This window comes from Martes martes, assembly GCF_963455335.1.
Source record: "Martes martes genome assembly, chromosome: 6".
NCBI lineage: Eukaryota > Metazoa > Chordata > Mammalia > Carnivora > Mustelidae > Martes > Martes martes.
The window spans coordinates 73151597-73168944 of NC_137893.1; the positions used below are offsets into that span (position 1 = coordinate 73151597).

The 17348-nt window shown below is 37.1% G+C and overlaps 1 protein-coding gene across 3 annotated transcripts in view; it reads left to right on the plus strand.

Moving 5' to 3' along the window:
• The window catches only part of ECHDC1 (ethylmalonyl-CoA decarboxylase 1), a 67927-nt gene that overhangs the window by 9059 nt on the left and 41520 nt on the right, over window positions 1-17348 (plus strand). For all 3 annotated transcript variants that reach the window (XM_080807161.1, XM_080807159.1, XM_080807160.1), the window contains exons 2-3: window positions 10396-10620; window positions 14436-14578. In XM_080807161.1, coding sequence (XP_080663287.1) covers window positions 10398-10620; window positions 14436-14578 — 366 coding nt within the window. In that variant the 5' untranslated portion in view covers window positions 10396-10397. The remainder of the gene's footprint in view (window positions 1-10395; window positions 10621-14435; window positions 14579-17348) is intronic.

The window sequence follows — 17348 nt, forward strand, 5'->3', positions numbered from 1 at the left end:
ACCTGGGACTCCATCCCACAACCCAGGAGATCATGAGATCATGTGATCATGAAATCATGACTTGAGCCAAAACCAAAACTGGGATGCTTAACTGACTGAACCACCCAGACGCCCTGGACATGTTCTATTCTAAATAAACACTTGTCTGCTTATTGCCATGCATATGAGCACTTCGCATCCTTTCCACTTATCCTGCTTATTTTCTTTTTAATTTCTAGTCATTTTAATTCCAGAATGCAGAGACAGTGCCTAGATCTACTACAGCCTAAACTACAATAAGTAGAGCCTCTTTTCCTGGTCCTCTTTTCCTATACGTTTTAGGAATGAATTGATAAAAATCTAAAAGAATTTGATTCTGGTTACAATCCTTGAAATCTTAACCCTGTTAGGAATAACCCCAGCAGTTGTTAGAAATAATTTTGAAAGCTTTTACATGGATAGATGAATGTCCAAGTTGAATATAGGTGAGGGTTTCTAAGAAAAATTTTAGTAGGTTCCAGAGTGCTAACTTCCACTTCTAGGTTAAGTAACGTCTGGGTTCAAAGAACTTGTTATAGTTAAGGTGCTCTTTTTTTTTTTGAAAGATCTTATTTATTTATTTTAGAGAGAGAGAGAGAATGAGAGGATAGAGGTCAGCGGGAGAAGCAGACTTCCCGCCGAGCAGGGAGCCTGATGCAGGACTCGATACCAGGACTCCAGGATCATGACCGAGCCAAAGGCAGTCACTCAACCAACTGAGCCACCCAGGTGCCCCAGTTAAGGTGCTCTTAATGTCTTTTAGGGAGTGCTTTAGAGGGCTTCTTTTTTTTTTTTTTTTAAAGATTTTATTTATTTATTTGACAGACAGAAATCACAAGTAGGCAGAGAGGCAGGCAGAGAGAGAGGAGGAAGCAGGCTCCCTGCTGAGCAGAGAGCCCGATGCGGGGCTCGATCCCAGGACCCTGGGATCATGACCTGAGCCGAAGGCAGAGGCTTTAACCCGCTGAGCCACCCAGGCGCCCCTTCAGAGGGCTTCTTACTTAGATTGCCAGTGGTCTAAGATCTCAGCTTTTGTGTTAAGACATTTGAAAGTTATCCTGTAAATTTTCTTTAAAATACTCAGGGGAAGCAGAAGTGGGACATATGTGTCATATGTGAGATGGCTGAAGAAATCACTTATAAGAGCAAATTTAGGAATTTAGGCTTTAAAGATGATTAGGTACTTACCAGGTCAGTGAGGAAGGAAAGACATTATATGGGGATGTAATAATATAAAATAGCAAGGTAAATTTGTGGAATTCTAGTTGTTTGGTATCCATATAGACTATGTATAGAGATGTTATGAGAGACTTAAGATACCAATAAGGGCCCAATCAAAGTGAGCTTTGGACTTGATCCTTTTGTTAGTAGAAAGCTACTAAACAACCCTACGTTTGGAATAACTTGACCAGATTACAGAGATAGCTCTGATTTTAAGGAATAGTGTGAAACTAATTGGTGACATGTATGTTATATAGTGAGGTTTGAACTATGTTGATAGTAGAATAAAGGATGGGAAAGATAAGAAAAAAGACATTTTACAGGTAGGTTGCATATGGGAAATGAAGGAGGGGAAGGAGATTTGGTTTTCTGTGGCCTACAGGGTTGGTGATATTATAGATATTTAAGGGAACGAATAAAGAAGGAGCTGGAGAAGTATGACTTCAGGTTTTGACGATGATTTTTGAGAAGCCTGTGGTACAGCTAGAGGTGAGGAGTAAGGAGATATCTGTTTGAGTTAGGAGTACGCAGGTATAAGGTTTCTACTGGAGATGGTAATGTGGGATTTGTTGTTTTATGTGTTTTAATAAATGCTACAGACTAAAGAACTCCAATAAATCAATCATAAAAAGGCAAATAATAGAAAAAATGGGCAAAAAGCTTTAATAGACACTTCAGAAAATATATGCAAGTAACCAGTAAGCATATGAAAATGGAGCTTGCCTTCATTAGTCATCGTAGAAATGCAAAGTGAAGGCACAATGACATATTACTCTTTAGAATGCCTAAAATAAAAAAAAAAAGATAGAAAAAGATGTTAGCAGGTGATGGTAAGATTGTGAAACAACTAGAACATTCACTAGCTGTGGAAATACCGGTTTATATTGGTACAACCATTTTGGAAAACTCTTTGGTATCTTTTCAAGTTGAACAAATGAACACATTGAATAATGGGAATCCAGCTGTGGGTGTGGGTGTGTGTGTATGTAGGTGAGAGAGAGAGAGAGAGAGAGAAAGGAAGAGAGGAAAGAGGGGAGAGAGACAGGTGAATATTGATATGTAAAGTTTGCTGATACTCCCACCATGCTCAATTTCAAGCCCCCAATGGTTTAAAAAACCAACTTGCAAAATTCTTTAATGTTTAACAATCAATATGTCAGCTGCAGCCCAACAAAATAATTCAATTTTTAGGTATAGCAAACAGAAATATATCTATCTATTAGAATAGATAAATTGTGATATATTCATATAATAAAACACAACAATGGGAGGAATAGAATATTTAGACTGTAATTACACATAATAACCATAACGGATGTCACAAACACAGTTGAAACCAGGCACAGAAGAATATATACTATTCAATTTGTATAAAATCCAAAAACAACAAACTAATCTAGGGTATTAGAAGTTAGGGTAATTATTATCCTTATAAGGAGTTGTGACTGAGAGAGGACACAACAGACCTTTGAGCTTTGTATTGTTTTGTTTCGCTTTTACGTTCTGTTTCTTGATCTGGGTGTTATTGACTTGAGTGTATTTACCTTGTGAAATTCATTGAGCAATTAACTTATGATTTGTATACTGTTTTGAAAGTATGTTTTATGTCAACAAAAATGCTTACAGAGGGCAGAGATGAGATTATCTGGGATGTATATATACAGTGAGAAGAGAAGAGTGACAAAATGCTGGGGAATGCAAGAAATCATGAATATGTTCCTATTTCTTTACCCATATTCCTTAGGTTTCCTATTAAAGTATTGCAGAAGGTAAGAATAATGCTGAGAATGAAATTTCTATTAGAGAGTAGGATTGCTCCTGTAGCATTCCTGCATAGAGACTGTTTCCAAGGGGACATTGGACTGAATTTATTCTTTGATTTTGCAAAAGCTAAAGAGTTGGAGGAAGAAGAGCTTCTATCATGAGAAAGACTTGCCAGGTGGCAAGAGATGGTGCTAAACACAGAACAGCAACATTTTTGTAAACCTTCCCAGTGTATTGGATTCCAGTAATACACCATAACTACATTATCATCTCTCAGAATAGACTGAAATTGTATACTTTGTGAGTTATTTGGTTTGGGAAGGAGGGGAAAGGGAAGGATTTCCATACCCACCGTCTCCTCAGAGTGCTTTTAAGAAGTAGGGAAGTAGGGGAGGAGTCAAGATGGCAAGGAGTAGCAGGCTGAGATGACATCAGGAAGTAGGAGTTCAGTTAGATAGTTATCAAACCATTCCGAACACCTACAAATCCAACAGGAGATCGAAGAGAAGAGCCACAATTCTAGAACCAGAAAATCGACCACTCTCTGAAAGGTAGAACCTATGGAGAAGTGAATGCGACGCCATGGGAAGGAAGATAGACCACAAGGGGAGAGGCCAGTTCCCGGCAAGCGGTGGAGCAATGGAGCACAAAATCAGAACTTTAAAAGTCTGCTCCACTGAGGGACATCGCTCCAGAGGCTAAGCGGGGGTGGAGCCCTTGCGGCAACAGTGTGGTCTCTGGTCCCACGGGGTCACAGAAGGATCGGGGGTGTCTGTAGCAAAGCTTGCAGGTATTAGAGTGGGGAAGCTGGCTACAGAGATGGAGCCGAGGAGTGAGCTCTCAGCTCGAGATTACCTTAAACTGTGGTCCATGGCACAGTGGGGCCACTGCTTTTTGAGCAGAGACCCCACAAGTGACAGATTTGGGAAGACTCACCTTCCTTCTCTGGAGGTAGGAATCTGCTGGGTTTGTAGACTCCAAATGGGACTGTGTGCCAGAGACAGAAACGCTTAGTCACAGGCTTGGTGAGCTCCAAGCGTGGCCAGAGACCAGGGAGATGGGGGTGATTGAGTGCTTTTCTCCAAGGGCACACTGAGGAGTGGGGCCCCGAGCTCTTGGCTCCTCTGGGCTGGAGACTGGGAGGCTGCCATTTTTATTCCCATCCTCCAGAGCTCTATGGAAAGCATTCAGGGAACAAAATCTCCCAAGAGTAAACCCGAGCAGATTACTTAGCCCAGCCACTGGCAAGAGCAGTGCATTCTGCCTTGGGCAAAGACACTTGAGAATCACTACAACAGGCCCCTGCCCCAGAAGATCAGCAAGAACATCCAGCCAAGACCAAACTCACTGATCAAGGAGAACAGTGGAATTCCAGAGGAGGGGAAAGCAAAGCACAGAATTCATGGCTTTCTCCCCATGATTCTTTAGTCTTGCAAAGTTAATTAATTTTTTAATTTAATTTTTTATTCTAATTTTTTTAACTTTTACTCTTTCCTCTTTTAATGTTTTTTTAACTAGTTTATCTTAATAATACCTTTCTTATTAAAAAAAATCTTTTTGAACCTTCATTATTCTAGTCATATTTTATCCTTCATTGTATCTAACTTTATTTTTTGTAAACATATAGGGTTTTTTTCTTCTAAAAAAATTTGGGATACAACTTCTGATAGATCAAAATATACCCGAAATCTAGCACAGGGCTTTGGTCTAATCTCCAGCCTGAGCAAATTCTCTCCATTTCTTTTTCTTTCTTTTCCCAACCAACTTATCTTCTCAACTCATTTTTTAGAATTTTTTTTTTAATTTTCATTTTTACAGTCATTCCATCCCTTCATTGTGTTTATCCGTGTGTGTGTGTTTCTTTCTTTAAAATTTTCGGAGGTAGTTTCTTCTAAGAGACCAAAATATACCCCAAATCAAGTAAGTGGCTCTGTTCCATTCGCCAGTCAAATATATATATACATATATATACACACACACATATATATTTTTTTTTAATTAAAAAAATTTTTTTGAACTTCTTTTTACCCCCTTTCTTCTCCCCACAATTTGGGATCTCTTCTGATTTGCTGATTTGGTTAACACACATTTTTCGGGGGTCTTTGCCACCCTTTTAGTATTTTATTCTCTCGTTCACATATTCTTATCTGGATAAAATGACAAGGTGGAAAAACTCACCTCAGGAAAAAAAAAAAAACAAAAAACAAAAAACCAAGAGGCAGTACCAAAGGCTAGGGACCTAATCAGTATGGACATTGGTAATATGTCAGATCTAGAGTTCAGAATGATGATTCTCAGGGTGCTAGCCAGGCTTGAAAAAGGCATGGAAGAAACCGTGTCTGGGGAAATAAAAGCCCTTTCTGAAGAAATAAAAGAACTAAAATCTAACCAAGATGAAATCAAAAAAGCTATTAATGAGGTGCAATAAAAAATGGAGGCTCTTACTGCTAGGATAAGTGAGGGAGAAGAGAGAATTAGTGATATAGAAGACCAATGGTGGAGAATAAAGAAGCTGAGCAAAAGTGAGACAAACAACTACTGGACCACAAGGGGAGAATTTGAGAGACAAGTGATACTATAACACGAAACAATATTATAATAATTAGGATTCCAGAAGAAGAAAAAAGAGAGGGGGGCAGAAGGTATATTGGAGTGAATTATTGTAGAGAATTTCCCTAATATGGTAAAGGGAACAAGCATCAAAATCCAGCAGGTGCAGAGAATCCCCCCTCAAAATCAGTAATAAGTCCACACCCCATCATCTAATAGTAAAACTTAAAAGTCTTAGTGACAAAGAGAAAATCCTGAAAGCAGCCCGGGACAAGAAGTCTGTAACATACAACGGTAAAAATATTAGATTTGCAGCGGACTTATCCACAGAGACCTGGCAGGCCAGAAAGAACTGGCATGATATATTCAGAGCACTAAATGAGAAAAACATGCAGCCAAGAATACTATATCCAGCTAGGCTGTCATTGGAAATAGAAGGAGAGATAAAAAGCTTCCAGGGCAAACAAAAACTGAAAGAATTTATAAACACCAAACCAGTTTTACAGGAAATTTTGAAAGGGGTCCTCTAAGCAAAGAGAGAGTCTAAAAGTAGTAGACTGCAAAGGACAGAGACAACATCCAGTAACAGTCACCTTACAGGCAATACAGTAGCACTAAATTCATATCTCTCAATAGTACTCTGAATGTAAATGGGCTAAATGCCCCAATCAAAAGACACAGGGTATCAGAATGGATAAAAACAAAAAACAAAAAAACAAAAAAACAACAACAAAAAAACCCATCAATATGCTGTCTACAAGAAACTCATTTTAGACCCAAAGACACCTCCAGATTTAAAGTGAGGGGGTGGAAAACAATTTACCATGCTAATGGACATCAGAAGAAAGCTGGGGTGGCAATCCTTATATCAGATCGATTAGATTTTAAACCAAAGACTATAATAAGAGATGAGGAAGGACACTGTATTATACTCAAAGGGTCTGTCCAACAAGAAGATCTAACAATTTTAAATATCTATGCCCCTAACATGGGAGCTGCCAACTACATAAACCAATTAAAAACAAAATCAAAGAAACACATCGACAATAATACAATAATAGGGACTTTAACAGCCCCCTCCCTGAAATGGACAGATCATCCAAGCAAAAGATCAACAAGGAAATAAAGGCCTTAAATGACACACTGGACCAGATGGACATTGCAGATATATTCAGAACATTCCATCCGAAAGCAACAGAATACACATTCTTCTCTAGTGCACATGGAACATTCTTCAGAATAGATCACATCCTGGGTCACAAATCAGGTCTCAACCAGTACCAAAAGATTGGGATCATTCCCTGCATATTTACAGACCACAGTGCTCTGAAGCTAGAACTTAATCACCAGAGGAAATTGGGAAAGAACCCAAATACATGGAGGCTAAAGAGCATCCTACTAAAGAATGAATGGGTCAACCAGGAAATGAAAGAAGAATTGAAAAAAATCATGGAAACAAATGATAATGAAAACACAATGGTTCAAAATCTGTGGGACACAGCAAAGGCAGTCCTGAGAGGAAAATATATAGCGATGCAAGTCTTTCTCAAGAAACAAGAAAGGTCTCAAATACACAATACCCTACACCTAAAGGAGCTGGAGAAAGAACAGCAAAGAAAGCCTAAACCCTGCAGGAGAAGAGAAATAATGAAGATCAGAGCAGAAATCAATGAAATAGAAACAAACAAACAAACAAAAAACGATAGAACAAATCAATGAAATTAGGAGCTGGTTCTTTGAAAGAATTAATAAGATTGATAAACCCCTGGCCAGAGTTATCAAAAAGAAAAGAGAAAGGACACAAATAAATAAAATCATAAGTGAAAGAGGAGAGATTACAACCAACACCAAAGAAATACAAACAATTATAGGAACATATTATGAGCAACTGTACACCAGCAAATTTGACAATCTGGAAGATGGATGCATTCCTAGAGACATATAAACAACCAAAACTGAACCAGGAAGAAATAGAAAACCTGAACAGACCCATAACAGTAAGGAGATTGAAGCAGTCATCCAAAATCTCCCAACAAACAAGAGCCCAGGGCCAGATGGCTTCCCAGGGGAATTCTGCCTAGCATTTAAAGAAGAATTAATTCCTATTCTCCTGAAACTGTGCCAAAAAAATAGAAATGAAAGGAAAACTTCCAAACTCATTTTATGAGGCCAGCATCATCTTGATACCAAAACCAAAGACCCCGTCAAAAAAGATAATTACAGACCGATATCCTTGATGAACACAGATGTGAATATTCTCACCAAAATACTAGCCAACAGGATCCAATAATACATTAAAAGGATTATTCACCACGACCAAGTGGAATTTATTCCAGGGCCACAAGGTTGGTTCACCTTCCACAAATCAGTGTGATACAATACATTAATAAAAGAAAATAAAAGAAAGAACCATATGATACTCTCAATAGATGCTGAAAAAGCATTTGACAAAGTATGACATCCTTTCTTGATCAAAACTCTTCAAAGTGTAGGGATAGAGGGTACATACCTCAATATCATCAAAGCCATCAATGGAAAGCCACAGTGAATATCATTCTCAGTGGAGAAAAACTGAGAGCTTTTCCACTAAGGTCAAGAACATGGCAGGGATGTCCATTATCACCACTGCTATTCAACATAGTACTAGAAGTCCTAGTCTCAGCAACCAAACAACAAAAAGAAATTAAAGGCATCTGAATCAGCAAAGAAGAAGTCAAACTATCACTCTTTGCAGATGATATGATACTATATGTGGAAAACCCAAAGGACACCACTCCAGATCTGTTAGAACTTGTACAGGAATTCAGTAAGTGTCAGGATATAAAATCAATGCACAGAAATCAGTTGCATTTCTATACATCAACAACAGGACAGAAGAAAGAGAAATTAAGGAGTCAGCCCCATTTACAGTTGCACCCAAAACCATAAGATACCTAGGAATAAACTTAACCAGAGAGGCAAAGAATCTGTACTCTGAAAACTGTAAAGTACTCATGAAAGAAATTGAGGAAGACACAAAGAAATGGAAAAATATTCCATGCTCATGGATTGGAAAAACAAATATTGTAAAAATATATCTCTGTTACCTAAAGCAATCTACACGTTTAATGCCATCCCTATCAAAATGCCATCCATTTTTTTTTCAAAGAAATGGAACAAATAATCCTAAAATTTATATGGAACCAGAAAAGACCTCAAATAGCCGGAGGAACGTTGAAAAAGAAAGCCAAAGTTGGTGGCATCACAATTCCAGACTTCAAGCTCAATTGCAAAGCTGTTGTCATTTGGACAGTATGGTACTGGAGCAAAAACAGACACATAGATCAGTGGATCAGAATAGAGAGCCCAGAAATAGGCCCTCAACTCTACAGTCAACGACTCTTTGACAAAGCAAGAAAGAATGTCCAGTGGGAAAAAGACAGTCTCTTCAACAAATGGTGTTGGGAAAATTGAACAGCCAGATGCAGAAAAATGAAACTGGACCATGTCCTTACACCACACATGAAAATAGACTCCAAATGGATGAAAGACCTCAATGCGAGAAAGAAATCTATCAAAATCCTTGAGGAGAACACAGGCAGCAACCTCTTTGACCTCAGCCACAGCAACTTCTTCCTAAAAACATCACCAAAGGCAAGGGAAGCAAGGACAAAAATGAACTGTTGGGACTTCATCAAGATCAAAAGCGTTTGCACAGCAAAGGAAACAGTCAACAAAACCAAAAGACAACTGACAGAATGGGAGAAGATATTTGCAAACGACATATCAGTTAAAGGGCTAGTATCCAACATCTATAAAGAACTTACCAAAGTCAACACCCAAAGAACAAATAATCCATTCAAGAAATGGGCAGAGGACATGAACAGACATTTCTGCAAAGAGGACATCCAGATGGCCAACAGACACATGAGAAAGTGCTCCACATCACTCAGCATCAGGGAAATACAAATCAAAACCACAATGAGATACCACCTCATGCCAGTCAGAATGGCTAAAATTAACAAGTCAGGAAACAACAAATGCTGGCAAGGATGCGGAGAAAGGTGAACCCTCCTACACTGTTGGTGGGAATGCAAGCTGGTGCAGCCACTCTGGAAAACAGCATGGAGGTTCCTCAAAAAATTGAAAATAGAGCTACCCTGTGACCCAGCAATTGCACCACTGGGTATTTACCCTAAAGGTACAAGCGTAGTGATCCGAAGGGGCACGTGCACCTCAATGTTTATATCAGCAATGTCCGCAATAGCCAAACTATGGAAAGAACCTAGATGTCCATCAACAGATGAATGGATAAAGACGATGTGGTATATGTGTGAATACACACACACACACACACACACACACACACACACACACACACACAATGGAATACTATGCAGCCATCAAATGAAATCTTGCCATTTGTGATGATGTAGATGGAAATAGATAGTATTATGCAGAGTAAAATAAGTCAATCAGAGAAAGACAATTATCATTTGATCTCCCTGATATGAGGAATTTGAGAGGCAAATTGGGGGGTAGGGAAGGAAAATCGTAAACAAGATGGGATGGGGAGGGAGAAAAACCATAAGAGATCTTAATCCCACAAAACAAACTGAGGGTTGCTCGGGGGAGGGAGAGGGTGGTTGGATTATGGACCTTGGGGAAGGTATGTGCTCTGGTGAGTACTGTGAAGTGTGTAAACTTGGCGATTCACAGACCTGTACCCCGGGGCTAATAATACATTATATGTTAATAAAAAATAAAAAAATTTAAAAGAAAAGTGAGGAAGGTAGTCCCAATTAAATATAATATTAGAAAAGTGTTCACTTTGACTATTGCATATTTTTCTCTATTTTCCAGAAATGGCTGGAAATCTTTTGAAGACATCATCTTTGACTGTAAGGACAAATTTACTGCATCAAATGGGAGGAATATCACTTTATAATACATCTCATGGGTTCCATGTGGAAGAATTAGAAAAAAAACTTCGGCAGTTTCCTGGTGGATCCGTTGACCTTCAGAAGGAAGACAGTGGTATTGGCATTCTTACTCTGAATAATCCAAGTAAAAAGAATGCCCTCTCAGGTATAGAGATCCTTCTTTTGCTAAAGAATGACACTAAATCTAAGCTGCTATCATATGATTTTTGTCTCTACTCTGGTGACAGAATTCTTCAAAGTTGTGATACTGTTACAATATGCATACTCACACACAATACCCAAAACTGTCACATGAACCAGGAACATTTTTACTAATTGTATTTTAATCCTTTTTTAAAAATCCATCAATATGGATGTTGATAGAAAGGAAACTTTCAAATTAATCTTGATTATTTTTTCCCTTGACTTTTACTGACTGGGTAATGACTTCATTTGTTTATGTTTAGCTAATGTCCCTGGGAGACAAGGGGAAGGAGCTTTCAAAGATTTTTGAAAACAGAAGAGAGAAACCTATACATGAAAAAAGAAATTACTTTTAGTTAAAATGTTTTTTTTCTGTGACTTGAAATAAGACTGTCATTTTAACCATGTAATTCCAATAATCAGTGAAAACACTGCTTGCCTATGTGTTACCTCATTCCTGACACTTAGATACTGGTAAATACCTTCTATTTGCTAGGTAGCATTCTTGGGCATGCATGAATTTCCTATTTAAGGGACCCAAAAGTCCAGGACATGTGGTACTTTGTTAATAAACACCAAAGTTCAAATTTTAATTACACTATGTTATGAAAGAGCTAATGACTAACACTGCTGACTGTCTAGCGCTCCTACTTTTTTCAAGGTGATTTTGGCAGTCTCTATTTGTCAGTGATGTACCTCATGGGTGGTTGATAATATTATGCAAGCGCTAATGAGTAACCTTTGCTGACTACCCAGTTAGGATGACTTTGACAGTTTCTATTTTTCAGTTATGCACTCATCTTCATGGGGGGTAAATTATATATTATAGTATTTGAAATACTGGGCTTAAAAATGTCTCAATAAATTTTCATACCTATAGGCAGAAGTCAATAGACTGTAAACTTTGTAAATTATCAGTGGTGGGTCTTTAAAACACAAGATGACTTTTCTTTCCTTTTAGCATAATTCAGAGATGTCTTTCTCTCTCTCTATTAGTGTTATCCAATAGAAGTATAATGCAAACACAGGGGCACCTGGGTGGCTCAGTGGGTTAAAGCTTTTGCCTTCAGCTCAGGTCATGATCTCAAGGTCCTGGGATTGAGCCCCACATCGGGCTGTCTGCTCAGCGGGGAGCCTGCTCCCCCCACCCCCACCCCCCACTGCCCACCTCTCTGCCTACTTGTAATCTCTTTCAAATAAATAAAATCTTAAAAAAAAAAAAAGTATAATGTGAACACAAATGTGACCCACATATGTAAAATGAAATTTCTAGTAGCCATATTTTTAAAAAGTAAAATAAAAAAAGGAAATGGTTGGGTCCCCCAATAATGGGCCCGTGATTAAAGGAGCAAGACTGATACAAAGCGAAGGTCAAGCAAAGCTTTATTTCTCACCAAGCATCGAGAATCAAACCAGCGTTTGGGGCCGTGCCTCTTACAGAGAGGGTGAACCCTCCCTGCCTTACAGACTAACTTTTATAGAGCAAATGCCATGTGGTTGGGCCTGGCCACACACAGGTGGCCAATGAGATTTTAACACACAGAGGAAGCTGCACAGTCATGCTAGGCCCCACACGGGTGGCCAATTGAATTACAATTCACCCCATAGTAGCTATTTGAACTAGTCAGAATTGGCACCCAAAAGGTGCCCAAAAGGTGGGGCCCACACTCCTTGGTAGCTAGGGAGACAGTATGCATGCTTTACTGATTGGATGTCTCCACCTGACCTGACCCACCCTTGTATTTGGGCTTTGTTACCTGCGACTGGTTTCCTGGACTTGCTTTTAGGTGACTTCCCCTGAGGGGGCAGGGTCAATTTAAGTTTTACTGCATAAACAACAAAATGGCTATTCAACCGGGGTGGGGCTGCTCTGGCTGAATAGGCCCTTACAGAAACAGGAGAAATTAATTTTAATACACTTATTTAACCCAGTATTACATAAAATGTTTCTTTTGCTAAAGAATAACACTAAATTTAAGCTGCTATAGAGAATAAAACCCAATTTTAATATTAGCTTAGGATAAGTAAAATTAGAAAGGTAAGACTGCTCTCAAAAATTAGACTAGAATAATAGTTTTAATTTACTGAGTAGCTATAAATAATTTATATTAGTAAGTAGTATCCAAATATAACTAAATATTAATTAATCATGGCTAATGTTTAAACCAAATATGAACAGAGATGCTTTGATTTGGTTAATGGTGTTTGACCAAGTTAGTCTGGGAGAAAATGAGTGAGCCGGCAACCCCACGGTCCTGGTTTGAAAATTACCCAACCAGGTACTTCATTAAGGTTCCTTCCAACTCTTAAACTTAGTTTACAAAGTTAAAAAGATGAGTTCAAGATTAAGTACTGGTATAGATATCTCATACTCAAAACCAACATTACTTTTTTAGAAGCTTAACTCTTAGGGATGATTGAAGAACCATATTTACTTATATAGATTTATTCTTAGCCTAAATGAGTGGTGGTTTTGTTTGGTTTGGTTGGTTGGTTGTTTGTTTTTGTAAAAAGCTACTAGACTGTATAAATCTTTGGAGAGCAATAACTATATTTCTAAAACATCCAGGACATCCTTGGGTAGGGCTACTATTTTAATTAGGTCATAATTTAGCCATTAGAAAGGATAGCTGCATTAGTTACTTGTGAATCGGTAGCATTAACATTATTGTGGAACCATTTCATTATTGGTTAGTTCAGGAAATGGCAAAAAGAGTAAAGTTCTTGACATCATGGGATTTATTTTCCAAAGTAGTGTACATAGTTAAATGGGGCTTATATAGTAAGTTTTGGAACCTTGTGGTACAGATTATTTGAAGGTTTTAATCCTCTGTCATGATCTTTATATTGGCTTCTAAAGCATTTTCTTAAGCAGAGGAAAGAGTAAACTTAATCATTGATAGCATTATGAACTTTATGAACTTGGAAGATCACCATGGATAAGAATTATAGTTCCTGCTATTTCCTTTTTAAATTTGTCCATTATAAAGAAACTCCAGTAGAATTTTGGGATGATACTAAGATAAAAATTTAACCTGTAAATCATAGAATTGATAGTTGGTAGGTATCTTATTAGCAGCCTATAATGTACTTTCATAGCATACCTTGGGTTAGAGCGTAGTTTGTCAGCTCTGGAACAAGATGATATGTACTGTCCCTTTCCTGACCTAACATCCTATTGTAATAGTTCTTATTTGAAGAACTAGGAATAGGAATAGGAAGTAGAGTAGGAATCTTAACCTTTGTTTTATGTACCATATACCCAATAGATTGTTAAGATCTAAGTCTTCTGGGGCAGTACCATATCTGAGTTAGGAATATAGGCATCACTCTTGTTATGAGCTTGTTAATTTTATAATCCTTGTTGAGCTTGTTGACTAAGACAATGTGTACTACTGTCAAGTCAGGTCTATATTTGGCTTTTACCCTAAGAAATATTTTTTTCTTACCACCGTACCCTTTATTCATTCCAATTTTCCTATTCCTGGGACATGTATGATATATTCTCATTTTCTGCCTAACCATATATTTGTGTGATTTCTTAATTACGACAGTGAGTAAGAGAGAGAGGTTACTAATATATTATAAACTCGAAAGCAGGGACTGTCAAGGATACCTCTTTAGTGTATACCCCATGGTACCACCAAAACAGACATTTGAGAGACATTCAGTTAATATTTGTAAAATGTAGGATCTATCTGACTCCTGATAGTTTCTAAATTATTTATCTTTTTCCAGTATCTTATGTGCTTTGATTCCCCCTCATCTCTCTGGCAGGTGTTATGATGCTACAACTTCTGGAAAGAGTGATTGAATTGGAAAATTGGACAGAGGGGAAAGGTCTCATTGTCCGTGGGGCAGAAAATACCTTCTCCTCAGGATCTGATTTGAATGCTGTGAGAGCATTATTGACTCCAGAGGCAAGTATTTATAACTATATATAAATACTTGACTCCAGAGGCAAGTATTTATATAAATTATGCACTAGATTCCATATGTTTATCAGATATCTGTGACTGAGATATTTATATTTTACATATGGTTATTATGATAGCTACTCTTTAAGAGCTTTCTGAGGATCAGAGGTTTTGGTTTTCTTCTCAAAGATGGGGTTGCAAATACTTTGAAATAGTGGGGGTGGGAGGGAGGGACAGGAAGATTAGCAATCACTAAAGCCCATTAAAATCAGCAAGAGTTTGAATTCTTTTAAGTGGAAGACCCTTAGCATCTCATGATGAGGAATTTTATATGAGGTATATATATAAAGTACCCAGCAAAGCTTTGGCACATAGTAGGCTTCAGCAAATGGTAACAGTTAAAGCATTTGCTTCTGAATTACCCTGAAAGAAAAGGAATCCTAATTATCTTCCATTATTAGTTGTCTTCCATTATCCTCCAAGGAACCTAGGAACTTCCACCCATATATCCAAGGCAAAAAAAAGAAGGGAAGAAAAAGGAAAAAAATAGAAGTATTTATAGCCATTTAATTATAGTTGTGGGATGTATGTATGTAATAAGGTTTAAGTGGTACTCCATAAGTCATACTGACCTATATAGTATATAATCTGTATTTGCATAAAATTGTGAGGAAAGCGCTCTCTTTTGGTAATTTTGATAGACTTGGATTTGAACTCTGGTTTCAATGCCTTCTGGGTAAGTGATTGGGCAAATCACTTAATCTTTCTAATCCTTATTTTCCTAATCTAGAAATGAGAATTCTGTATTTCATAGAGCTATTGTGAGGATTATAGCTATTCACAAGGCTATAATGTATATAAAATGCATACTAGGATAGTGTCTGAAAGAGTTAGCTCTTATTTTTATTTCAAAGATGTAAGTATTAATAAACATTATCCAGGAGATGATCCATTGTAGCAACACTGTACTTAAAATTTGCTTTGTGTTAAATGATTAGAGCACTAAGCTGCAGATTTGACTATATGGATTTTTGCCCAAGGTCATCTCAGAATTAGCTATATGACCTGCAAGTTATTTGATTATAATTTTTCATCTCTGGAATGATTGAATTCCTAGGTACCTTACTTTGTTCATAAAAGATAGTGGATAGATATAATGAGATTATATTATTACAATATTGTTGCTATTATTATTATTATTATTGTATGAGATTATTTTGGGTCTGATGTAAGTTGGGTAGGAAAATACCCTAAAAAATTGAAAGGTTATTTTGCTTTCTTCTAGTTAAAGGGTTGTTTCTGTCTCTTTAGATCATATGGCCAGGATTTTTTATTTTGTATACACGTAAAAGCTAGAAGTAGAATCATGCTAATTTCTATATACCTGAGAAAGAACCATGAATATGTGTAAAACTGAGATTTTTAAATGGCCTCAGGACTTTTGAGCTTCATGCATCTTTATGAGTTGCAGCTGCATGTATCAATGCATCTGCCCCACACAGCTGAGGTATTCTGAGACTCTTAACATTGAGTTATGAACAGCCTTTCTCTAAGTGAAGATTTTCTTTATCTAATACACTTACTCTTTGTTATTGCAGATGTTTCACTAGCATTTGCTTATATGGTAAATTTGCTTTTCTGAGGATGATGAGATAATTAGAATAGATGATAATTCTAGTGATTGGATTATAGTCCCTTCTGATTATAATAAGATATTTGAAAGTGATTATTAAATGGCTTTTTTTAAAAAAGATAATTATGTTGATGTTTTTGCCAGTGTATTTTTTCAAAGTTTAAAAAATATTTTATTAGTGAAAATTACCTAATATAAATAGAAGTAAATACAGTAAAACCCTGATGTACTCATAATAGCGTTAGTAACCATCAACATTTTATTATATTTATCAGTCCACTTTTTAAAAAATTTAGTTGGTATCTTAAGAAGTTGGTTTCATTTTGTTATTTTTTGTTTTATGAGTAGAAAAAAGAGCTCCAACTGTCCCTATTAGGCAGTTAATCCTTGGTTGAAAAAAGTTGACGCAAGGAGATGGACTAGGATAATACACACATTAGCCCTGGAAAGTTATGGGACAAAGAAAAGAATAAAATAGAAAAAAAAAATCTAATGCATTAACCCAATTTTAAGAGTTGGATTTGATGTCACAGATGTTTTTTTGTAGACTATCAGAAGTCTTTTTTCAGAAGGCAGAAATCATCAAAATCCAATTATAATCTTCAAGTTACGGGAAAACAAACCTACTTATTCTGCAGTGAATGGGTATAATTCCTCGAGGAAAAGTCTGACATTTTAGAAACCTTTAGACTCTTAATCTAGAGCTTACAGGTAGTAGTTTTCCTTGGCTCCCTGACCTTTCAGTTACTTTCTGCCAATCTGTTGGCCCTTATTTCTCCGTTGCTTAAATTTCTACAGTGACCTCAAATGAAGTGCTCATCTGACTTCTTTGCTTTTGCTACTACTGTTGTACAGTTTTATTTTAGCCTCATTAATTTATAGACAAAATTATTCTAATTTTCTCTAAACCCTCCCATGTATTTTGAGGAAATTAATAAATCCATACAACAGGCACTTAGGGAAAAAAGTGAAAGGCTCATTTATGGTTCTAAGATAAGTAAGATACTTTTATAGGCTGAGCATTTTTCCACTCAGGATAAATCTGGCTCAGAGTAAATAAGACATTAATAGTTCCTTTTGACACTTTGGCTGAGCATTGTGCTTCCCATCTTTGTTATACAAATAAGAGCTGGAGGAATA